Source organism: Macrosteles quadrilineatus, unplaced genomic scaffold (assembly GCF_028750875.1).
Source record: "Macrosteles quadrilineatus isolate MER2022 unplaced genomic scaffold, UCM_ALF_1.0 Scaffold_4__1_contigs__length_99947679, whole genome shotgun sequence".
Classification (NCBI taxonomy): Eukaryota; Metazoa; Arthropoda; class Insecta; order Hemiptera; family Cicadellidae; genus Macrosteles; species Macrosteles quadrilineatus.
Genome location: NW_026542597.1, coordinates 86611587 through 86637589, shown reverse-complemented (window position 1 = coordinate 86637589; position 26003 = coordinate 86611587). Strand labels below are relative to the sequence as shown.

At 35.4% G+C, this 26003-nt stretch overlaps 1 protein-coding gene across 4 annotated transcripts in view; it reads left to right on the top strand.

The window, feature by feature from the left end:
• LOC128992548 (aquaporin AQPcic-like) overlaps positions 1-23537 on the top strand; it is an 81925-nt gene extending 58388 nt beyond the window's left edge. For all 4 annotated transcript variants that reach the window (XM_054416176.1, XM_054416175.1, XM_054416178.1 and 1 more), the window contains exons 3-6: positions 19100-19243; positions 20281-20496; positions 21099-21179; positions 22269-23537. In XM_054416176.1, the coding sequence (XP_054272151.1) occupies positions 19100-19243; positions 20281-20496; positions 21099-21179; positions 22269-22376 (549 nt within the window). In that variant the 3' untranslated portion in view covers positions 22377-23537. The remainder of the gene's footprint in view (positions 1-19099; positions 19244-20280; positions 20497-21098; positions 21180-22268) is intronic.
• Positions 23538-26003: the final 2466 nt, after the last annotated feature.

Here is a 26003-nt window from a genome sequence, read left to right as displayed (position 1 = left end):
AAGGGTAACGACTGATCTCTGATTTGAGATCAAACTTGCCAGAGCTTTCTAACGGGGAATGCTCGTCTTTGCGAAAAGTGCGAATTTTTCTACGCGTGGAGGTTAGATGTGTGAAGTTTAATTTTATAATGTGAAGTAGTAGTTAATTTTTTTGAAGAGGGTGTGTGCCCTAGAGCAGCTTTGGAGGGTTGTCCCCTTGTGGGGTTCCAGCACTAAAATAAATCATTGTAGGTCAAAATTCGATTTTAGGTTTGTGCCAAAATAAATCATCTTGTGTTCTGAGAGTTTGAAACCCACTAGAGTTTCAAGAAAAGGCTAAATTTGCAAAGAGCTAACAATTTTTCATGTAATTTCTTACATGCGGGGGACTGTGAGAAGCTTTCGCTAGATTTCTTGTTTTGCCATAATTTAAAAAGCATTTAAAGCTGTTTTGTCTAGCATTTAGTAGTTTTTCATCGAAATACTGTATATCGAACGAATTTACTAACTGTACTTTCACCACAGTGGCTAGCCTCAAAATAAAAACTCTACACCAGAATTCACTCGGAATCAAATCTCTCACTAGTCCTTGATCTCCTCCAGTCGAGAAAATCACCGTTGGCAAAACGACGTGTGAAATTTGCCATGATGAGTTTAATCTCCTAAGTGAGCTGATCTAAGTGAACTGTCTGTGTCAAGGCAGCAGATTAGTATCCATATCCATAGAAGAGCATTTAGAAGGGTGAACTGTCCACGAGGTTTCTTTCGTTGATTTTCCTGTCACCTAAGATGAGTCGAATCTCCTAAGTGAACTGTGCTAAGTGAACTGTCTGTGTCAATGCAGCAGATTAGTATCAAGCTCCATCGAAGAGCATTTAGTAGGGTGAACTGTCCATGAGGTTTCTTTCCCTGACTTTACTGCCACCTAAGATGATTCGAATCTCCTAAGTGAGCTGATGAGAGTGAAAGGTCTGTGTCAAGGCAGCAGATTAGTATCCAGATCCATAGAGGAGCATTTAGAGGGGTGAACTGTCCACGAGGTTTCTTTCCCTGACTTTACTGTCCCCTAAGATGAGTCGAATCTCCTAAGTGAGCTGATCTAAGTAAACTGTCCGTGTCAAGACAGCAGATTAGTAGGCCTATCCAGATCCATAGAAGAGCATTTAGTAGGGTGAACTGTCCACGAGGTTTCTTTCCCTGACTTAACTGCTACCTAGGATGAGTCGAATCTCCTTAGTGAGCTGATTTAAGTGAACTGTCTGTGTCAAGGCAGCAGATTAGTATCCAGATCCATAGAAGAGCATTTAGAGGAGTGAACTGTCCACGAGGTTTCTTTCACTGACTTTTGTCACCTAAGATGAGTCGAATCTCCTAAGTGAGCTGATCTAAGTGAACTGTCTGTGTCAAGGCAGCAGATTAGTATCCAAATCCACAGAAAAGCATTTAGTAGGGTGAACTGTCCACGAGGTTTCTTTCCCTGACTATCCTATCACCTAGGATGAGTCGAATCTCTTAAGTGAACTGTTCTAAGTGAACTGTCCGTGTCAAGGCAGCAGATTAGTATCCAGATCCATAGAGGAGCATTTAGAGGGGTGAACTGTCCACGAGGTTTCTTTCCCTGACTTTACTGTCACCTAAGATGAGTCGAATCTCCTAAGTGAAATGTTCTAAGTGAACTGTCTGTGTCAAGGCAACAGATTAGTTACCAGATCCATACAAGAACAAGTAGAAGGGTAAACAACTGTCTACTTACACCACTAGGTTGTTCATTCCCTGACTCTCCTGTCACCTAGGACGAGTTGAAGCTCCGAAGTGAGATGATCTAAGTAAACTGATCTAAGTGAACTGTCTGTGTCAAGGCAGCAGATTAGTGACCAGATCCATACAAGAACATGTAGAAGGGTAAACAACTGCCTACTTACACCACGAGGTTGTTCTTTCCCTGACTCTCCTGTCACCTAGGATGAGTCGAATCTCAAGTAAACTGATCTAAGTGAACTGACCGTGTCAAGGCAGCAGATTAGTGACCAGATCCATACAAGAACATGTAGAAGGATAAACAACTGTCTGCTTACACCACGAGGTTGTTCTTTCCCTTACTCTCCTGTCATCTAGGATGAGTTGGAGCAGCTTCAACTCATCCTAGAAAAAGCTCCGAAGTGAGATGATCTAAGTGAACTGTTCTAAGTGAACTGTCTGTGTCAAGGCAGCAGATTAGTGACCAGATCCATACAAGAACAAGTAGAAGGGTAAACAACTGTCTACTTACACCACGAGGTTGTTCTTTCCCTGACTCTCCTGTCACCGCAGCCGCATTATCAAGGTCGCTGTCATCCAATCATCAGCTCAGCTGGGAAATGACGGAATGTAACCTCCTTCTGCATCCAAGGCCTTGAAACGTCGCAGATCTGTTCTGGTTCAACGACATTTCGTTTGTTGAGTAATTGTTTTGCATTCGGGTTAGATCAAGTGTCTCTTCATGAAGTAATTGATGTGACGTTTGATGTATGGTGACTAAATTGTTTAAAATGCACTACATCTACTGTATTCTGTGATCACAGATTCTATGTTTTAGTTTGATAAAGTGTCGTGTTTATGGCTGTTTGATTTTGGTAACGACGAGGTGTCTCTTCATTAAATATCTGCATTTTCTTTTGAAGTGTGATGATTATTTAGGTTTTTAGAACACGCTGGTTTAGTTTCGTTTCGAATAAATTTTGTGTTTTATTTTAGTAATTTCTTTTAGGTATATTCACACTTGATTAGTGCATGAAGTAATTGCTTGTATTTTGCAATGTGGGGAGTTTGGTTTTAGAACACACAAATGTACAAATGTTTTTTTTTTTTTATAGCTGTACTTCGCATTTGGTGTAAATGTTTAATCTGTCCTCTGATACAGTAATTGCTGTGTATTTAAATGTGGCGACTATTACTTCATTTTGTAACAAATTTTTAACCATGCAAAATTTCTATCCTTGGCGAATTTCAAAGTTTGCATTTGTGTAGTAATTATCTTCCAAAACTATACAAAATGTAAAATATTTTAGGTAGAATTACTCAACGATTCAATATTTTCTAGTATTTCCAACAAGTTCTGATTTTCAAATTGGCTTTTGTCTCACAAACTCAAATCGAATGACGTAAATATTTGACATTCATAAGGATGATCACAATACTTTTGAACTCAAAAATAACAAACATGTCGCCTTTCATCCGTACATAAAACACCTAATTACACTTTTCTCCAATTACTCTAACACAATTTACGCAGGATACTTTCTAACACCACGCACTCTACAATTCTCGTGCACATCCAGAATTTCCAGAAAAGAAATTTGATTATCCTTTCACCTCCGGCCTTACAGTTTCTTCTTGTGCAATCCTCGTCGAAGCCCTACTTAGCTGCCCACAGTCCATAGTTGCCACAGGCTCGGGTACGTCACAAGACGAATGCCCCAGAGTCATTGTCTTAGTGACATCACACTTCGCTGCTGTCTCTTGCTCGTTGAGTAATGGTAAATGAGTTTTACGTGTCAATTAGGGCTCTTTGCTGTGGTACAAGCCGACAAAGAGGTTTGAGAAAAGGTATTTTGTTTTGATTATTGGAAATAGTTCGGTTTGGTAAGCTATTTCCAGTTGATTTGAAGAAAGGCTACAAACATTGCAAAAATTTGGTAAACAATATACCTTCCTTGAAAAGGCTATCAGGATCAAATGATTTAATGGGTCTACAATTATTTTGCAGGGGGTATTTTAATAGTCTGATAAAAGTGGTACGATCTATTCCATTAGTTTTGGACTAGATTAGATCCATATTACACATCATATGTCAGGAAATGAGTAAAGGGCGAATCATATTTGAATAAGTTGGTACGATCCTAGGAAAAGTCAGTGGTTTAAGGTACAAAACTGGACCCAGCTGTCATTGATCATTGGGATTTCAAATCAATTGCTCAGAAACAGCTGATCTTAGTCAGTAACAAAGCTATCTCCACATCAGTTCAAGACTTCTTCAGTCATTATCAAAATCTTCGTATTCGTACAGAGCTTATCTAATTTTATCATTTCGCTAAAAACTGTTTTATGGTATTTACATACAAAAGTTGGAAACTGCCATAAGAATTTATTTGAACCAAGTACTTCATTGATCAAACTTACTCTATTGATTGTCACCATATGGATCTGTGAATGATTTTCCACATGATCGCTTCCCAGCACTCGGTCATGAACTCGTATTGAGATGCAAATCCAGCTGACAAACCTTGACATGGTTAATGTGGAATAAAAGACGGTTTGTTCCTCATGAAAGAATCCACTTTTGCTCAGGTGGCATTTACGCTCACCTCTCATTGGTACTTCAGCTAGGCCTTGGTCCCGATAAATGCAATTAATTGCTAGTGATTAAAATGTTTCTGGGTTGCAGGTTTGAAATATGAGAAATCGACACTTGCAGATCGGGGAGTACTCAATAATATGTTCTTGGGTGGCTTAAAAAGGGTGTGTTGCTAGAATAGACTAGAACTTCGTTTGTAAAGGATAACAGGTTCAATTCCTTCCAAGGTTCTAGGGGTTAAAACTGGTTTCGACAGCTTTCCTAAAATAGTTTGATGTTTTCAATCACAAAATGACTCTAGCATTGAACTTAAAAATATTACTTTGTGGATCACCAGTAAACAAATGGTCGTAGCTTTAGCGTTTATACTTTAGGTCGTATACATCTATACAAACATTATACAATAGAAACTTTATGTCGAGACAAAACAGTTTTATATTATTTTGTATCAAAACATGGATTTGCCAGGTTCTTAATCGAGGTGTTTAAGTTTTAATTGATTCCAAAGAATCAACAAATGTTGTATTCGGCAATTATTAATCTAACATGAACATTATACATTAATTATTTAATTTGTGGTTAGTTTTAGATGTTATTTTTTTTAATTTAATTAGGTTCCCAACTGAGCCAGCATCTTAAATTTATGAAGACACCTTTATCCAAATATATTTGGGATAGAGTTTAGCGGTAAGGAGTTATCCAAAGTTTAAAAATCTTAAATTTACATAATTATAGACTACTTAATATGTTTGTTGTGTGTGTTCCATGAGGGTAAGCATCTACAAAATGAAACGAACAATATCTTTAACAAAAGTAAAACCGTTAGAATTAAATTAAACTAAATTTATTTTCCATGAATATTTACGATGAAAAATAAATAAATTTTCTGGAAAAGCACTATATCCGTGAAAATGGAGGATACTGAAACTGGTCTAAAAATGGTTATGCTCAATATCCACTGGACGTGGCTTTTTTATGTAAAATATGTGATTGATAGTGAGTATCATAGTAAAATGATTAGGCGGTTTATTTAGCCTTGAACACCTAAATATCAGCGGGTCAAGTTGATCATTATAGCCAAGGTTAGATAATTATTTTCTAGCTATACTTATGTGTAAAGTAGAATATGTGAATCATGTTTAATTAGTCATATGGTGTAGTAAATTGTGTTAATGATGTGAGTCAGAAAAGGGTCAATAAGAGGCGAAGTGGAAATTATCTTTGAATGTGAACACCAGCAACATTTGTTTTAATTCTCTAATATAATTTTCGGAGCTGAGGGATTATAGTGATTATTTAACACTTTATAGGTCACAGGTTCGATCCTGAGAGGACAGTAATTTTATTTTAAAGTTCCATCAAATATACTAATTTGTTATGCTTTATGGTAACTGTAAGTAAAATATAATATCTAACAAGAGTGCAAAGTGCCTTTGCTGCATTCGAGAAACTTTCCATCCAACTTTTTTCATTTGATTACACCCAGCTGTCTCTGATTATTGGTAAATGATCCCGGCTAAATAAAGACGTGGTCTTAGTAACAAAGCTATACTAGGCATTCTACTATCATATTTCGTTCATATTCTGGTTAAAATGCCAATTTTAATTTGGAGACCCCAATATAATAAAAGTGTCACTTTAAGTTAATAATTTCACTAAAATCAACCGTAAAGACCTTTTAAACTTTCTTTGTCCTAAGTGAGCTTGTATTTCGTTTACTGATGTATTAAATATCTGCATTATTCAAAGATGCTATAGTTTGGTTAAAAAAAATAATGGCTAAATAATAAATTTTGTACGATATAGCAAAACTATTATTCGTTATGTGCAAGAGTTTAACCTAAGCTAAAAAGCCTTAAGGGTTGATGTTCTGAAACATGATCACGCAATCAAATTTTCACAAATTATAAAAGAATCTTTTACCTTTCATATAAGAATATTACTCTGTAAACTAAAAGTTTAACTACGTTCTAATTGAAATTTGGCTTTGACTGCTCCATGTAGCTGTGAAGTCAACTTCAGTATCCAAGAGTCAATGGCATCACCTGACTCGAAGCAATGCATTAAGCTCAAGCAATTATACGAAAATCGAGCTAGTATAAATCAGCTGATATATTTCTCCTCGCGTTAACGACAGAAAGGACGCCTTAACGAGTGCTGTCGAGGTCGAGGAGAAAACGAAGACGTCGTTAACGATGGTTACATTGCAACTCATCGTTTTTGTGCACCGATGTAGCCTAGATACAAGCAACCTCTTACGACTTTGTATGTACATTGTAAACAAAAACTTTAATAGGTATATTGTCGATGATGACTTTGAAATCATACTTGCGGAGTTTGTAAGGCTTCGTTCACAATATTTAGGCTCGTACCACACAAGATGTTCTACCACCATAAACTTATCATGACACAAAGATTACCCTTTTAGCCACATGTAAAATATCATTTGGTTATGTTTGTTCTTTTTAGGTTTTACCAGTTGTTAGTGTTTTAATGAAACGCAAACTGTGAAATCAGCTGATTAAGCGAGCGGTAATCTTCATTCCCGCACTAGAGCGGAAATTAGCAATTTTGCGTTGTGTTTACAAGTGTGGTACAGTGATCATTTCCATGTAGTAGGAAAACAAATGTGTAAAGTTCAACAACTAATTTCCTCGACTCCGTAATCATTTTACGAAAACATTGCAAAGTAAACTACACAATAAAACTTAAACCGAGTCTAAAGTTTGCAAATCACTTTCAATAACTCAAGGTTTAACTATAGAGTAATCCGTGCCAAAGCAATATGCCAAGGTTGAAGATTCAGGTTCGATCCTCGAATCTTCAGCTGTCAGATTGAGTTATTGCCAATAGCTAACTCACCTGAAGGATGTACAGTAAGTACCCTTTCACTTAAGGCCTAGCCTCGGGAATGATCGCCTAAAAAATCTGCAAGCGAAAGCTCGGCGCCTGGAGCACAATGGCTTGTAAAAGTAATTAACTTTTGAATAAAACTCGTGCGTGAAAAGGCGAACGATATTTTCACCTGGGTTTCTTACAAGGTTTGGATTGAATAGAAAATAAGTACATTGTTATCGGTAAGAGTTTCGTGAGTAAGTGTAGAGTTTGGAAATTGTAGTTAAATTAACTAGTGTTAAAGTTTCGATTCTTTTGATTTCATTCTCATTAGCATTATAAATTGAGATGGGAACACCTAGGTGCGTATTTTAGCCCAAATATGAGTTGTAGCCTTGTTACTGAAGATCAGCTGTTTTATTAGCCAGGATCATTTATTTGAATCGCAAATATCATGAACAGCTGGGTCCAGTTTCGAACCATCAAAAAGCTACTGAATTTTCTCAGGATCGATCCATGTTCGATTGGTAGCGAGCCCTATTACCATTCAGCTACCCAATCAGTAGTCGAGTCAATATAGGCACTTGAGATAGAACAAATTCCAACAAATGGTTTTTCGACGGTTTTTGGTAGTAATAGGTGTAGAAAGTACCAGGAAAAAAGTCTACCAAAATCGGACAACCGGAAGTCGGGTTTTTCCAAGATGGCCGCCGCGAGGCCCTCAAATCGACAAGATGACTGCAAATTCGTCGATTCATAGTTCCAGGATTGGCTGATTTGCACGAAAATTGGCAAACACATTTAGAACTATATTTCCAACATTAAATATGAAAACTAGGCAGACAAAGTAACCCAAAGATGAATTTTCAGGGTATTATGTGCTAAAAAATAAGATTTTTTACCTCAAATATATGTTTTTCTAATATTTTGTACAAAGTTTGTTATAATTTCAAATTTATTTTTTCACCATTAGATTCAACACAAAAAACCTAACAATTTAGTATATTGAATCTTTGTTCTGCTTCAATTTGTTACAGGAGATATTGAAAGTAATAAATTTAGTATGTTTTCTTGCCGAGATAGCTCAAAGTTAATCTTATGGAGAATAAGCATAAATATTAATATTATTTTTCATTAAACCTATATAGATAAGACTTTTTTTCTGCTTCATATTATCTGTTTTAATTTTTTTTACTAAAAATTCCTTTTTTGGCAGTTACCATTGCAGCAAACCTACGTATTCGGTTCCTCAGTTTTAATAATAAAGAGAATAAGCAAAAATCAATTTTTTTATTCGTCCTAGAAGTATAGAATATTACCTAAAAAAATTGCAAGGAAACGTTTTATGGTTTTGTGTTGTAGTTTTGGGTTTGCAGAGTCGGATTTTCCCAACATTGGACAGATTTTGAAAAAAAGATGTACCATAAGCATTTTCTATGCACAATTTTCTAAATATTGACTTGGGACCAACATCGATATTTATTAGGTGGTCAGTACTTCATTTCGATGGGAAACGTATTTTGGCCGCCATTTTGGATCCACCTTATTGGATATAATTTTTGTTGTTGTAACGACAGTGTTGTGACACATTATAACTATATATACTAGATTTTCACGCATATTCCATTGCCGAAATCCGTTTTTAAATACATTTTTTTGTTTTAAACGTTTTGTACTTTGAAATTTTTTACGATTATTTTCCTTATCTTCAGTTAGTAGTTCATTCTTAAATAATTAATGATGTAAGGGCTTTCATTTTGAGCTATTGATCATTAAAATTGGACGAGTTTGAGACGAGAGACCAATCCCAACAAAATATTAAATTTAACTTTTTATAAATCAGTTTTTAAATGATTTATATATCGGGTTCTTAATACGTCACCAAGTTCTTTGTTGTCTCAAATTACTCAGTAGAGAATTGGGTTTTTTATTTTATTAGTCACTAAATAATATCTGACTAATTAATAAAAAATGAGTCATGCACCTTAATTTAATATTAAATTATTTGCATTTGAAATTTGTCTTTAGTTAAGTAAATATATCCCCAATTCTAATAACTCCCAATAAATAATCCTTAACTACAGTAAAAGTCACAGTGAACTTTGATGAATATTTTTAGATTATAAAGAGTATTGGGAGTTATTTTTCGATTTGGGGGTTAAGACTAATCTCGAAAAAAAAATTATTGTTAAGTAAGACAGACCCATATTAAATTTGTCACATTTTATTTAATGATTAAAAAAATTAACCCAAACATTTACTGAGTAATTTGAAACCAGAAAGAACTTGGTGGCGTATTAAGAACCCGAGATATAAATATTTTAATAAAAATGTATTTCTAAAAAGTGAAATTTAATATTTTGTTGGGGTTGGTAACTAGTCTCTAACTCGTCAGATTTTAATGATCAATAGCTCAAATGTAAGCCCTTACATCATTAGTTATTTAAGAATGAACTACTAACTGAAGATAAGGAAAATAATCGTAAAAAATTTCAAAGTACAAAACGTTTAAAACAAAAAAATGTATTTGAAAACGGATTTCGGCAATGGAATATGCGTGAAAATCTAGTATATATAGTTATAATGTGTCACAACACTGTCGTTACAACAACAAAAAATTATATCCAATAAGGTGGATCCAAAATGGCGGCCAAAATACGTTTCCCATCGTAATGAAGTACTGACCACCTAATAAATATCGATGTTGGTCCCAAGTCAATATTTAGAAAATTGTGCATAGAAAATGCTTATGGTATCTTTTTTTCAAAATCTGTCCAATGTTGGGAAAATCCGACTCTGCACACCCAAAACTACAACACAAAACCATAAAACGTTTTCTTGAGATTTTTTTAGGTAATATTCTATACTTCTCGGACTAATAAAAAAATTGATTTTTGCTCTTTCTCTTTATTATTAAAACTGAGGAACCGAATACGTAGGTTTGCTGCAATGGTAACTGCCAAAAAAGGAATTTTTAGTAAAAAATATTAAAACAGATAATATGAAGCAGAAAAAAAGTCTTATCTATATAGGTTTAATGAAAAATATTAATATTTATGCTTATTCTCCATAAGATTAACATTGAGCTATCTCGGCAAGAAAACATACTAAATATATTACTTTCAATATCTCTATAACAAATTGAAGCAGAATAAATATTCAATATACTAAATTGTTAGGTTTTTTGTGTTGAATCTAATGGTGAAAAAATAAATTTGAAATTATAACAAACTTTGTACAAAATATTAGAAAAACATATATTTGAGGTAAAAAAATCTTATTTTTTAGCACATAATACCCTGAAAATTCATCTTTGGGTTACTTTGTCTGCCTAGTTTTCATATTTAAGGTTGGAAATATAGTTCTACATGTGTTTGCCAATTTTCGTGGAAATCGGCCAATCCTGGAACTATGAATCGACGAATTTGCAGTCATCTTGTCGATTTGAGGGCCTCGTGGCGGCCATCTTGGAAAAACCCGACTTCCGGTTGTCCGATTTTGGTAGACTTTTTTCCTGGTACTTTCTACACCTATTACTACCAAAAACCGTCGAAAAACCATTTGTTGGAATTTGTTCTATCTTAGAGGCTTTGTTGGGCTAAATTGACTCGTCTACAGTGGTTGACAATTTGTTGATCGGGGTTTAAAACCCATTGTTGTCTAATAGACGTCTAGAATTAAGACGATTCTAGAATGAAAATATTCTAATAATTCAAGTAAAACCTTTAACTAGGTTACTGCAGATTCTATTCTCATGTGTAGTAAGTGCTTAAAGTGAAAGCACTTATTCTTGTATCTTGTAATAAAGTTCAATTAAGTCCGAAAAAAGAGTGCTGCTGTGGATTGGTTAATAATAGCAATAGCAATAGTAATTGGTTAGTAAGTTATTAATAGCTTGGTCCATCTCGAACCTTAAACGTAGCTTACCAGCTTTTTCATCCATCACAGGACTTAGATAAAGTTAATCTCGTCGAACATACTCTATCCACAAAAATACCGTTCTTCGAAATAGTATTAACACGCTGTTCTTTGGATCTGTCGCTAATAGCAAATTTAGTTTGCTGCACACGAACAGCTGATAAGAAATAATGCTCAAGAATGAGAATGTTAATGGCTCATTAACGAAGCAATAAACGAGTAAGAATGACTCACAATGAGTCATTAGATTTATTGTTGCATTGAGTGAAAGATGTGGAGTCATACAGCTAGGTGAATCTTTGTTGTTGATTGAAGTCGAGGTACTAGAAAAAATAATTGCAATAAGAGAGAATATCGTTGGTTTAATCGGAAGAGTCTGAAAAAGAGCGTGTTAAAACCTTCTGAAATGTTTGACCATCTAAAATTATGAATGGTATTAGACTGAGGGTCAAAAACGTCTGAATCTTACATTGTGAGAGTCAGCAAAGAGTGGTAGACATATTCTCATATTGTAATTGTAGACAGGTTTAGAATAAAAATTGACGTAGTTAGACAAATCGAAGATGTGGAAATGATGGGTTACTGTAGGCTGGCATATTTTGTCGAATCACTTATCACAACATAGAAAACAAAAAAGATAATAAGAATGTTTAGTGTAGTGAACACTCTATGATCGTCTAGTTGAATTATGTTATTTTTAAATTAACAATTAGCTACAGTTGGTTCAACGGGTTACATGTCTGCTCAAGTAACCATAAAAACCAAATATACAATCAGCTACCTCAGTTATAATTTTCCTAATTTTTTTTTCAAAGTAAACTTGAACTATTTGGCTATAAACTTCTCATCAATCAACAAAAAAATGCTTGTAAATAACGATAAGAATGGACGACCTGGCAAAGTTTAAAATTTGTTTTAATCGAGTCATGTTTCAATTTAAGTCTAGAAGTTAAGCCTTACAGGGTCATTCGAGTTCCATTTCTTAGCAACACGAAAGGTTTTCGAGACAAAAAACTAGCGAACAGCTCGTTTGAATCCACTTATGTTAGCTACAACACCAATCAAAGCCTTGAAACAAAACTACAAAAATCCAACCACATCGCATCGCATCCCGACCTTGAACCCCGGCCTACGAGACCGAAAGTTGAAGGTTTGACTCCAGGGGGGCGAAGACCTGGAGGCCGCCCCACCCGGTGACCCCTTTCAACCTACACCTGTCTGTAACGCCGTAACGTAACGTAACGTAACGCACCACGCCTTACCGCCGTTGTTGCCAAACCTCCTCAAGTTGTCTGTCACTGTTGTGTAGGCCTGTTTACAAAGTATCAGTTACGGAATGTCAAAGGTGTCGATGTTCTGAGCACTTGAAGTTCTTCGATGTAATTTTGATTTTAAAGGGGGGTTTGGATGTTTATGGTTATGTTTTTGGTAACTACCGGTGAAAAAGTATTGTTTGATTTTATTAATGCAGCTGCTTTAAAGAAATGGTCCTGACTGAAATAGCTGATCTTAGTAACAAAGCTACACAGATCATCTTACAACATTCTACACTCATATTTGGGTTAAAATGAACCCCTAGGTGGCGTCATCTACATCTTAATTGACAATTTTTCTTCTAAGACGCTAGGCACGAGCCTGGGATTGTTTTGCACATTACTTCAGGCTAGACCTATAGGGGTTGCAGCGCTATCACTGAGATAAAATCCATTGGTGATTTGGCAGGATTTGAACCCGGGACCTCAAGCACCGAAGTCCCGCGCTCTAACCTTTAGACCAGCTCGCTCCCCCATCTCAATTGACAATGATAATGTTGTCTGTTCAGCAAACGTTAAACATAGAATTAATGAATCAAATTTAATAAAATTAGGCACTAATAAGAGTGTATCACAAAAACAGACCAAATCCTAATCGAAAAAAGAGTTAATTTGTTCTATATATATTCCAAAAAATACAATAGATTTACTGCAATATACAGCTTTAAAATAGTCATTTTTATGATTTTAACTTTACAACCTAAAAGGTACACGTAAAACTACTACAAGTTAATAAAACTTTATATTCAATTAGTCAAACATTGAACGTTTAAACTGCTAAACACTGCTTATGGTATACAACCTAAATCAACTAAATTATATACCCCTGAAGCCCTTGTCCATCAATTATGGTTAAACTACTCTCTAAACAACAAGACTTTAACGTTATTTTCATGTTCTAACTAAATTTATAGTCCGTCATATTCCCATTGGGCAAAAACGGCCGCTAACTCCATGTGCAAATCACTTCAATGGCCTCTGGAGTTTTTCACGTATGGGAAAATAGTAAACTGCAGCCTTCATAAAGACCTAAAACTACCTTTCACCCGCAGCTCACGTGCAAATAGGTTGGGCGACTTTTAGTGATGAAACCAAAAGTGTGGACCTCCATTTACGTGATGGAAATATTCGCAATAAGAGAATGGAACTGCAAAATTCAATCTATATAAGATTGGATTGCCAAAAATAAGCCAGACGTTGCGGCATTCATCGAAAACCCAATTCCAGTTTTGTTATATAAAACCTTATTGTGTTTTGGTGCCTATGAAATTTGGTGCGTAAGGTAGAAAGAAAGTTTTAACTAGTTTTGATATTCTACATGAATAAAATTTCCTCTACAACATTGTCAAAAGTCAATTATATCACATAAAAAAATCATAGTACAGTAAATATGTTTAACAGCTGCTAATTGTAAGTTGCAAAAGTTTACTAGTCAAATTAGTTTCCTAAATTCCATGCGTTTTTGTGACAGCTGTTCCAACCATACAGGGACTATATCTAAAGTGATAGTAGTAAATCTAACCACGATTCACATTACATACCCTATTACACGATTAATGCAAATAAAAACGTAAATTACACGATCCTTGACTGTATAATAAAGACATCAGTAATTACCCACGTTTCCAGCTACCTTTTACTTTACAGGGACAAGGGAACGGTAAGCCCCATAGACTATGGTGAACCGGCTTTCAACCCCATAGACTATAGTGAATAGGCTGTAAAGACTGGTGAACAGGCTGTAAGCCCCATAGTCTATGGTGAGGCTGTAAGCCCCATAGACTATGGTGAACAGGCTGTAAACCCCATGTCTATGGTGAACAGGCTGTAACCCCCATAGACTATGGTGAACTGGCTGTAAACCCCATAGACTATGGTGAAGATGCTGTAAAGACTATGGTGAACAGGCTGTAACCCCCATAGACTATGGTGAACAGGCTGTAAGCCCCATAGTCTATGGTGAACAGGCTGTAAAGACTATGGTGAACAGGCTATAAGCCCCATAGACTATGGTGAGGCTGTAACCCCCATAGACTATGGTGAACCGGCTGTAACCCCCATAGACTATGGTGAACTGACCTTAAACCCCATAGACTATGATGAGGCTGTAAACCCCAAAGTCTATGGTGAACAGTCTATAAGCCCCATAGACTATGGTGAGGCTGTAAACCCCATAGACTACGGGGTCCGTGGGAGGAGTCAGTCCTTACAAGACCGGATTAATCGATACGATGTTCCCACCAAAAAAGGCATCTGCCACTTTTGCCGCGTAGTTTGTCTTTGTAGGCTGCAATCACTCCGGCATAAACCTCCAGAGCCATAAACCTGATTTATTGTCGCTCGGTGGAATCACATATTGTTGCGATTTCCCAACAGAAGCAGCATGACCTGATTTCCAACGTTAAGTCTTGCCTGTGACGTCACCATGAAGAATTTTACTGTTGCACTGTATGAGTTACAGTTTTGTGGTTTGATGAATATCGTAAATTATACGGGATTCTGGTATCTTATATCTAAGAAGAATGTAAAGGGCGAAAAGGTACAATTTAATAATTACAACACCAACTTTAAAGGTTAATTTAAACGTTTTAGGCCACAACACTTCTTCTAATGGACCAAAAAAGAATGTAGTCTTCGAAGGTTAAGGTAGACAACCAAATCTTCCTTCGAGAAGACCACATCGTTGCACTTGAAGATATTGGCAGACGTTATGGCTGTATTTTTGGAAATCAATTTCAGTTCAATAGGTTACAATTTAGCTAAAATCCAAAGACGCAGTCTTCTCTAGCAGACCAAGATTTGACTTAATTACAGTCAAAACGATCAATTACATTATGGTATGTAACGCTCATTTGTGACTTTCAAAGGAGAATTTTGATATTTTACTATCTTAATTTTTTCGAATTTCTCTTAAGCTCCTTGTGACATTTTCATGGACTTTTCATTGAACAAGTTAACCAATTGTTGTTTGCAAATCTGCTCCAATCATATCGTGCAAAGAAGAAATCTTACATATCTTGATTGAGTATAATTGTTGCCAAATCCATTAGTTCATCCAGGCTTCCCATTTCTCCTACTCAATTAAGCGGACTCATAATATATCACAGCTACCAGAACCAGAGCGAGATTTGAACCAGTGACCTTCACAGGAGTTGCCCCGCATGCCTCCGAATCATAAATCGACCTCCGTCATTACTTTGAACATCGCCGACACGAAATGAGCCTGTCAAGACGTCAAAACCTGAAACAAACCTACATATGGGTTGTGTAATATAATTTACTGTCATATCACTCTGTTTTGAAATTCATTTTACCGGTGTTGAATGTATACTAAAATATGCAGTGCTGATCTCAAAAAAATTTTCTATTCTGACCACTTCATTTAGAAATAGATTGTTTAATCGGTAGGCGTTACGTATGACTTTACAATTTAAATATGGCTTGTAGATATTTGATTGGTAGCTAAATGTATTATTTTTTTAAATCCCACATAAATAAGCCCTCCAGTATAATATTTTACAAACCTTGGCAAAGGTTTTTGTTGAAAAAACTCCAAGGTTTATTTTATAGTGTGTTTACAGCGGCTATCATGACTGGGTAGTGCTCACGTAGCAAAGTCGAAGGTTGATCCTGCGAAAAGTCAGTAGCTTTTTGAAGGTTCGAAACTGGACCCAGCTGTCCCTGATCATTGGGCTTCAAATATATCCTGGCTGATGAAACAGCTGATCTTAACCAGTAACAAATCTACACATACACATATTCACAACAATCTATACTCATCCTTCACTAATAATGTGGTTAAAATACGCACCTAGAATGCGTCCTCTTCTCAATTGGTAACGGTATTGGTAATGATACATAATAAACATGGAAAAGTGTCTACGTCTTCCACAGTCAAAGATTCTAGATTCACTGCATTCATCCGAATTTTATAGCTTAAGAGTTTACTCAGAATATGTCACGGTGAAGTGGCATAGATATTTAAACTATACAGAAAACTGAACAAGAAGTTGTTAAAGCTTAGTTACCACTTCTTACTTAATTGTAGACAATCCCAAACCAATTTTCATACTTTTGGGAGGAAATACACACCGCCGCATAGACCACCATGAAATAATTCAGTAAGGTAATTACTCGAACCACTTTATCTTCTAATACCACAATCATGCATCTCCCACGTTCGCGAAATTTCAGACACCCATATATTACAGGTCCGACGGCGAATTTTTAATTCCACCCTGCGGGGATTTCCGACCGTTTTAGTTGTGGCCGACATTTTGGACGCCAACAATGAGAGATTGCTCAAGTTTTTGCAGCTCGATGTTCGTTTAAGGCGTGTGTTCTAATTAATAAGCTCTAATGAAGCCGTTTCAAATCTAGCTCAAGGCTTCGGTACAACTCGTGTGTTTTCCCGCACATGTAGGAGATTTTAGGTTAGGTTAGGTTAGGGTAGGTTAAGGTTAGGTTAGGGTAGAAGTGTGTGAGATGAATGAAAATAAAAAGTGTAAGATTTAGATTTCCGTTTTGATCTAGCTTTTTAAGAAGTTGGTGGTCTTAACCAACTTGAAAATATTAACATGATGTTACAATCTATATGCTAAATTAAACTATACTAGGGTCCCTGTTGCTCGAATTCGAGCATTGCTAAGTATGGTGTTATTTTAAAACGAATTTCAACCAAGTCAGCAAGTTTGTAGCAAACTGTTAAATTAGCAAACTTATTGACTGTTTACAATTAACATATGCGATTCTTCTCACTTTTGATTTGTGACAACAGCTGGAGTTTCATAACAATTTTTGTTTCCAATGTTGATCTTATGGAGAAATACGAAACTTTAAAGGGCTCCATGGCCTCACTCTCTCATTATTTCCCTAAAAAGAAAGTTTCCTGCATAACTTCACGTTACGCTCTTTCCAATGACACCAAAAACATGACGATTGGTTCAGTAGTTTCGGAGGAGTAATTGTCACAAAAAATCTGCTTGCGTATTAAATAAGTATAGATGTTTGTCCTATAGCATTATGACCAGAGAAGAAAGGTAACTTTTTTATGGTAAAGTACAGAAAATTCACCCTACGATACGTAAACATTTAGATTTTGTAACACTAGCGCCTTCAAACGTCACCAATACGAAGCACACTTTGAGGCATCACTTTGTACAAATTGTACAATTGGAAGTCTTGCAACAATCAAAGTCAAAGATTAAGAGTCTCTTAACTTTATCAAGAATGATAGTTATTGAAAAATAGTTAATCAGTGTCAACAATTCATACCACAATCACGAACCCGTGTAAGTGTATTGCAAAGTTTTCAATAATAAATTAATTTATCCAATGTTTAAAGTGTCTAATTCGATCTTTGATAAGCCCACTTAGTCACTCTAGAAGATTACAAAATAAGTGATGACAGTAAAGTGTAAGTTGAAAAGTATACTATTACAATTGTCACAAAAAGAAATTATTAGAGAGGAAATAATCAGATTACTTAGAAATTTAGTATCAGGCATTAGTAGGTACCAAATGATATTTGTTAAGGAAGAGATGTTACCTTGAAGTATTCTCCTCTTTGTAAATCTTGATGTGTCTTTGAGTTTAGAGTTTTAGTGAAAAGAGAGAAAACTTGGTAAATAATTTGATATAGAGAAAATCACTAAATAATAAAGAGCAAAAAATAATTGAATACAACCATTTATATTTCATCAACATCAACACAGAACATTTAAAACCCAACAATAAAGTACATTTACATAAACACAAAACATGTGTTATAGCCAGACCAAAGGCAAAACATTTGAATGTCAAAACTTGTATGTCTTGGAGGAAGACTAAATGGAAAATAAATCAATAGAATACTTAACACAAAATAATAATTTAGTAACAAAGCTATCATCCTACTCGTTCCACAACTTCTATCCCTGAGGGTTTAAATCCTATTAATTACCATAAGTATTTATGAAAAAATATATTGTTTTAGCACGACAATAGAAAAACATTGATCTTTCAGACATGAAAGTTTATTTTGTTGAAGAACCATTTTCATCCTTTTTTACTCATTCGTTTGAACTATCCTTTCGCCGAGAACCATTATTTTAGTTCGAATTATCCTTTAACGTCTTTGAAATCGCAAACTGTATTTGTGATCCGTCATTTAAAAAAATATCGTCATGTGAACCAATAAGTGACATTATACGGGGTGCATAGAGAGAGAGAAAGAGAGAAGATACGCAGATGCAGTGTGTAAGAGAGAGACAGAGAGCGGTCACTGATACCTGGACGACCTTGCTGCTTTCTTTACGTAATTTCATTCATTGACCAGAGCGGGGTCAGCCAAGGTCATTAACCCTACTCTGGTACTTTTCCTACTTTTACATGCATTTTTATCGATACATTTCCATGTTGGAGTAATTAATCTTTTCTTTCTATGACCGTGTGTTTCATCTTGAACGTGTGTTTGGCATTTATTTAAAAATACAAATTCCACAAACGCTCTATCCTATGATCCTTTGACCATAGATACAATTTGACCACGGTATAGCTCCAATTTCTTCGGAAAAAGACAGAGAAGAAGACATCAATAAATTCTAAACTCGAAATACACGGTTCAGATAAAATTTCAATATAGAGGCTTAATCTTTACGTCCAACTTGCAGCCACATTACCACACCCCGAATTCCCTGCAGTGTGAAGGAATTCTGGATACTGACAGTTTCCATTGTTGCAGTGTATCGGTCACGTGAGTGGATGTCACATCAACCCAGCTGTTACTTGTGGACTCCTGGTGACTGGACACATCAGCATCCTCAAAGGAGCTTTCTACATCATCGTGCAGTGCATCGGTGCCATTGGAGGTTCCGCTATTCTGAAGGTAGGCAAGGTTGTCAACCTAAAGCGGTTTGAAGATGTAAAATCTTTTGAAGATTGATTTTGACGAGTAAAATTTTGCTGGAAGGAAATGTGTAACGAGCAATTTAAAATCGGATACTTAGTCTTTTAATTCTTGTAAGTTTAGTCATCATCATGTGCAGTAATTTGATTGAATCATGCTCTTAGAGGGGTAGAATAAGATTCCTTTGTAGTTTTGTTTTCTGACTTACATCAGATGCTTGAACCAATTTTTCAATCCCGATACCCAAGGTTAACTGGGTCCAGTTTTGAACCATGAAATATACGCTGTCTGAACCGGCTCTCTTTAATTACTTGCACTGTACCCCAGGCGCCAAGCCTATTTTCACCAAAAAAGAAATTCTCTCTCAAGATGCATTCAATAAACATCTTTAAATTTTTAAAACCTTTTGCCATTGGTATTTTCTTTATTTGATTTCGTTTAATACTGTATCCGAAATACACAAGATGGGTCTTGAACTGAACAGAAGGCTTGTACGGTCAAAGTATTGTGGAAATTTGTACTTCAGGTGTTGAACTGATAAAAATATTAACCGTACGTTTCGAAATTGTCGAAATAATCGATCTTCGGTACGAGATAAAATTCAATTGATGAAGATGTAGCTTGAGTTTGAAGTTGAAGCGTTTCCTATGGTTGGAGATTTTTTCCACATTAGTGTAAAGCAGCAAGTGTATATTTCACACAGGTTTCTGCTAGTGAGTGAACAGATAGGGTTCATAAGAAGATCGTGTTTTATCTTTTAGAAGTTCAACATGTCTTTGAACTGCTAGAACACTGGCTGACCTTTCGGATTGGTTGCAAAATTGATCTTTGAGGCAAGCTAATTGCTCCACAGACTGATCGCTGCAATGCATCTGAAACGTCTGAGTATTTTTGCTGTTCGGTCATCTTCCATAGCCCAAGATTCGAGAACAAAAATCTTGTTTACTTCTAAGAGACAGAGAGTTTCTCAGAAGAAAAAAACCATTATCCAACAACTTATCCGATATTTTCTACAGGTGATCACTCCACCCGCTCAACAAGGCACCTTGTGCATGACCGAGGTCAACTCCGCTGCCGGTCTGGACGCCACCCAGGGCTTCATCACCGAAGCTGTCATCACGTTCGTGCTCGTGCTCACCGTCCAGGCCGTCTGTGACTCCCGCAGGAAGGATCTTGGCAACGCCGCGCCCGTCGCTATTGGTCTGGCCATCACCACCTGTCATCTAGCCGCGGTGAGTTCCACAGCACCTAATATTATTTCAAATAAGACTAAAGATTGATTCTCATAAGACAGAATAAGACAAAAGTCCCATGACACAGAATTGTGTTTGGATTCAGCCATAAACAAGGGAATGATTCAGCTAAGCTAACTGAGAGTGGCAATTTGATAAACAAAACACGATCAACTTAGCATTCTCTATGACTTGTAGGTTTTTCATGAAGATCTTTTGATCCTTGAAGCCCGGAGAGTTGCAGATTGCTACCCAATCAATTCTTTAACCAAGCACACTTGGCTTATTTATTATTGAAGGGTGGAAGAATTTAGAGATTGAGCTTCATGGATTTGTTACTGACGAAGCTGCCGATTCAGCCTAAATCCTTACATTTGCTGAAGATCATCTCATTATTCCTTGAAGCTCAAGGACTTGTAAATTGGTATAACATTCTACTCTATCACATAGTGGCGAACATTGGAGGCGTATTTAAGCTGAATATGAGTGGTTTGGTAGAATGGGGTAAAACGACCTTTGTAGGTTTATTACTGATATTCACAGTAGTATTTTCATCCATACTATTTTAAATTTGTTTCTGAAATTTCTGTCGTGTTCTCTAGATCAAGTACACCGGCGCCAGCATGAACCCTGCGAGGTCATTCGGCCCCGCTGTCATTGGAAACCACTGGGACAACCACTGGGTAAGATCAGAATTATGCCTAACCTAACCTAATGCCACCAAGCCAATTCAACAACCCCTCCCAAACAGCACTGACCTATGCTAACCTTTTATTACAGCTATATAACATCAAATTTTTCGAATTGTATAATCCGACGAATGTTTATTTATGTTTTACTTATATCGGCCAGTATAACAGTATGTGAGAATATATTACCTACCCTATCTGACTAAAAATAAAATAATCCTTGCTGTCTCCATTAAGCTTTCAAGCAATCGGTCTAAACTATAATGTAATTTTATAAAAATAAACAGTTGTGCATAGATAAGGTTGGCATACCTTTACATGTAATATTTTTCTTCCTTAGACCGATTTCATAAACCTCGTGTTTACTAATACTAGAGGTCGTCCAGTGGTCGAAAACTCGACCAAACACATGTGATGTACAGACTTCTATACTTCGCCCCAAACTGTAAATAAAACATGTAATTAGTATTTCTTCCATTTGTTTTGATTTTCTGTTTGTTTCGTTGTTATTTCGTCACCAGCATAGCAACCCATAAGGCCCATGTATTTTTTTAAATTCATTTTTTGTGCTTATTATTGAACCTATTTTAATTTATAAAGGGAGCACATAAAAGGAAAATATCTTTCTAACAGTATGCATAGATTTTCCCTGCGATGCAAACGAGCTGGGGAAAAGCTTTTAAAGAAACATGCTTGCCTATTAATATATAGATTCTATCTTCTAAAACTTTTTGTAGGTGACTGATAAAAACTTATTGATTGACATTTTTTTGTTCTTACATGGGATTAGGCCTGATAACCAATGTGAGGTAGCATAAAGGAGTAGACACAGTTGTCTACTCCTTGAATCTAGGCTGGTAGGAAACCCCTGGTTAAATGCTAACAAACTATAACAATTGTAACATCGTTTGTTTATATTTGTAAATGTATTAGTACACGCCAAGATATCCAAATGTGTTGTCAGACTTTGATTATATTGTATGTGTAAACAACATACCTTGACGCTGGCATAACTTGACGCCGATATACCTTGACGCTGGCATACCTTGACGCTGACATAACATTGACGCATTACTGTTCCAGGTCTACTGGGTGGGCCCGATCCTCGGTGGGGTCGTTGCTGGAGTTGTCTACAAGGCACTCTTCAGGGCTAGGAAGGCCGACGAGGAAGCCAGCTCTTACGACTTTTAAACTCTTCGAATTTCTCCCTCTTCTGGGAGCCTTTATCCCACAACGCCATCGTCACAGCTTTGAAATCAGTTTTTTCTCACACAAACTCTGCAAATAGAAAATAGCGATTTGTAAGACGTTCACTTTTGTTTTCAAGACGGGGAAATGGAATTAAGTTACTTTAAGTTCAAACTTTGAATATTTGTTCAAACAAGGAGGATTTAGAATTGACACCTCCATGAATGGCCCTAAAGTCTTTTCAATTTATTTTCGTAAAATTATATAAAACTTAAACCAGTTTTTTTTCTATTATTTTAAAATTTACAATATAAATTTATTACTGCACTGGTTCAAATAAAAAAACATGACAAAAGCATATTCATACTGAATTGTATTTATTCTTTCATTATTCAATGTAAGATACTATATGGTTACTCAATTAAAATTATTTGCAAAATCAATTAAATTCAAAATTTTGGAATTGTAATATTTGTTGTAAATTTATTTTCTTAACTGTAAAAGTAATGAGCATGAACTTATTAATTTACAAATCTACATTATAGGTAAAAAAAATACAGTATTAATTTATTTTGGTGTCTGAAACAAACAAAAAATGTGAGTTAAGTAATTTAAATCCTTTCCCTTCACAAACTAATTACGATGTTAAAATGTTCTTTTTATTCCACACCTTTTTATCCAAGCTTTGTCATATACGACTCATTTAATATTAACCCACAATAATTAGCTTTATCTTATAGCTTCACAGTAAAAGTATTCTAACTGATTTCGTTTGCTTGACGAGAGTTTTATGTTTAAGATTTTTATTGTATATTTCTCATGTGCCTTTATCTGTATGTTCGAATTAACTGCATTCAGAGTTAAGTACCTTTCACAACAAGAGTTTCATTGCAAGCCTTCATTTAGAATAAAGACCAGTATAGTTGTAAGTATTTACCAAAGAACTGCAAAATTGTCAGTATACACACGTAAATGACTTAAAACAGTAAGCAATAAGTGCATTTATTTTGTTTATTTAGTGTAATTTATTATGTGTAAATATAGTTTTAATACGAGCTTCACCTATTTCATGTTTAATTTGAGTTAAATTACATGCTAGATAAGTTTAGATGTTAAGTTCTTCTACCTTGGTACTATTTTGGTGTCAAGAATAAAAAGATAAATGTGAAATACTGTTTTATTTCAACCTTTTTAGTCAAAGATTTGTTTGTATTTTGTCTGAGATTTTCAGAGTGTGCCAGTTCGCTAGTAGCCGATAGGTGTCACCGACTAATGAAATAAAAGACTTTTGTTTCCCTTGTCTGTGGTGTCAGCTGAATTTTAAAACGTTTTTATTAGCTCACTTTCTTGTCCGGTACAAATTTTGCAATCAATTTTATGCTAACTTCCCGATGAGCTAGGGACTTGAAACTTGAAACATAGCTCACAAATATAAGACAATGCAAAATTATATAATTTAATTTTCATATTTTCCTAGGGCTACGCACCATGGGCTTGTTTTTATTAACTCGCTTTCTTGCAAATTTTGATACTTCCCGATGAGCTAGAGACTTGAAACTTGAAGCATAGCTCAAAAATGGATGACAATGCAATATTATCTATATATTAATAGGCAAGCATGTTTCTTTAAAACCTTTTTTCTCAGCTTGTGTGCATCGTGGGGTAAATCTGCGCAAACCGTTAGAAAGCAATTTTCCTGTAGGTGTGCAGAATCCCTTTATAAATTTAAATAGGCTCAAAGATAAGCACAAAAAATGAGTTTAAAAATTTGAAAAAATTAACATGGATCTTATGCGTTGCCATGCTGGTGACGAAATAACAACTAAATATAAACAGAAAATCAAAACAAATGGAAGAAACTCCAATCAAATGTTTTATTTACAGTGTGGGGTGAAAATAGAGAAGTGAGTACATTACCGTACATTTTTGGTCGAGTTTCGACCACTTCCGAAACTACTGAACCGATTGACAAGGTTTTGGTGTCATTGGAAAGAGCGTAACGTGAAGTTGTGCAGGAATGAATTCACATTGCCTAATTCACAATGTTTACATTTGCTTTGACATTTAAATGTAAAAAACCAGAACTGTCAAATGCCTATTTCACAATTTCAGACAGCTGATCCAAAAAATAAATAAAACAACTATGTGGTAGATTTATTTAATCTTAAACTTTATGATGGATTATCTATCTATATATTAATAGGCAAGCATGTTTTTTAAAAACCTTTTTTCTCAGCTCGTGTGCATCGTAGGGAAAATCTACGCATACTGTTAGAAAGCTATTTTCCTGTATAGGTGTGCAGAATCCCTTTATAAATTAAAATAGGCTCAAAAATAAGCACAAAAAATGAATTTAAAATTTTGAAAAATTTAACATGGATATTATGAGTTGCCATGCTGGTGACGAAATAACAACGAAATATAAACAGAAAATCAAAACAAATGGAAGAAACTCCAATCACATGTTCTATTCAAAGTGTGGAATGAAAATAAAGAAGTCTGTACATTAAATATTTTTGGTCGAGTTTCGACCACTGGACGACCTCTAGTATCATTTAATTTATGGGCTTGTTTTTATTAGCTCGCTTTCCTACAAATGTTTATATCAATTTCAAACGAGGTTCCTGATGAGCTAGAGACTTTAAATTTGAAACATGGCTCACAAATGGAGGACAATGCAATATTATATCATTTAATTTTCATATTTCCCTGGGGCTACGCCCCATGCGCTTCCAAATTTTCCATGTTTACATTTTGAAAGAATGTAAATATATCGATTAATTTAAGTCAGCTGTAAATACTCAAATTTGACAGTTCGAAGAGCAGAGGTTACTTTTTAGTGCGTTTAAAAACGTTTTGATTTAAAAAAGTTTTTTAGTTATAAATTATTTATTCCAGAATTAGTTTTGCCAAGTGTTATTTGAAGGCTTCTGATTGGCTGAGGGAACACCATTTACCGCATTGATATGTCCCAGTGACATCTGCCTCGGTAGAGTAGTAGTTAAGGTGGCGGGCTTATTAACCAAAGGAGCAGGGTTCGAATCTCACCCGTGGCAAATTTTTTTTGTCTTTGATTTTTTCATTATCAGCAAGTTTGGTTTGGCTTGGTTTGGTTATGACAATTTAATTTTATAATTAAAACGTTATAAAATTGAAATTGAGCCATTTATAGTAGGTATTATTTCATGAACAGAACTATGTTTTCGATTAAACCTGCATTAGATTTTTCGTTATCAGCACGTCTGGTTAGTTTGGTTAGGTTATGACGGTTTAGTTTTATAATTAAAACGTTATAAAATTGAAATTGAGCCATTTATAGTTTTATTTTATGAACAGAACCATGTTTTCGATTAGTAAACATTCATTGATTTTTTCATAATCAGCACGTTTTGTTGGTTTGGTTAGTTTATGACAGTTTAATTGCATAATAAAAAATTATAAAATTGAATTAGAGGCATTTATAGTTTTATTTTATGAAGAAAACTAATTTTTTAATTAGTAAACCTTCATTATAGTCAATCAGAAGCATCCAAATGACACGGTTGGCAAAACTAATCCTGAATAACAAATTGTGCGTGGTGTCACTAACCATAGTGGGCCGCAGTTCGTCTAGTATCCGCTAGGTGCCAC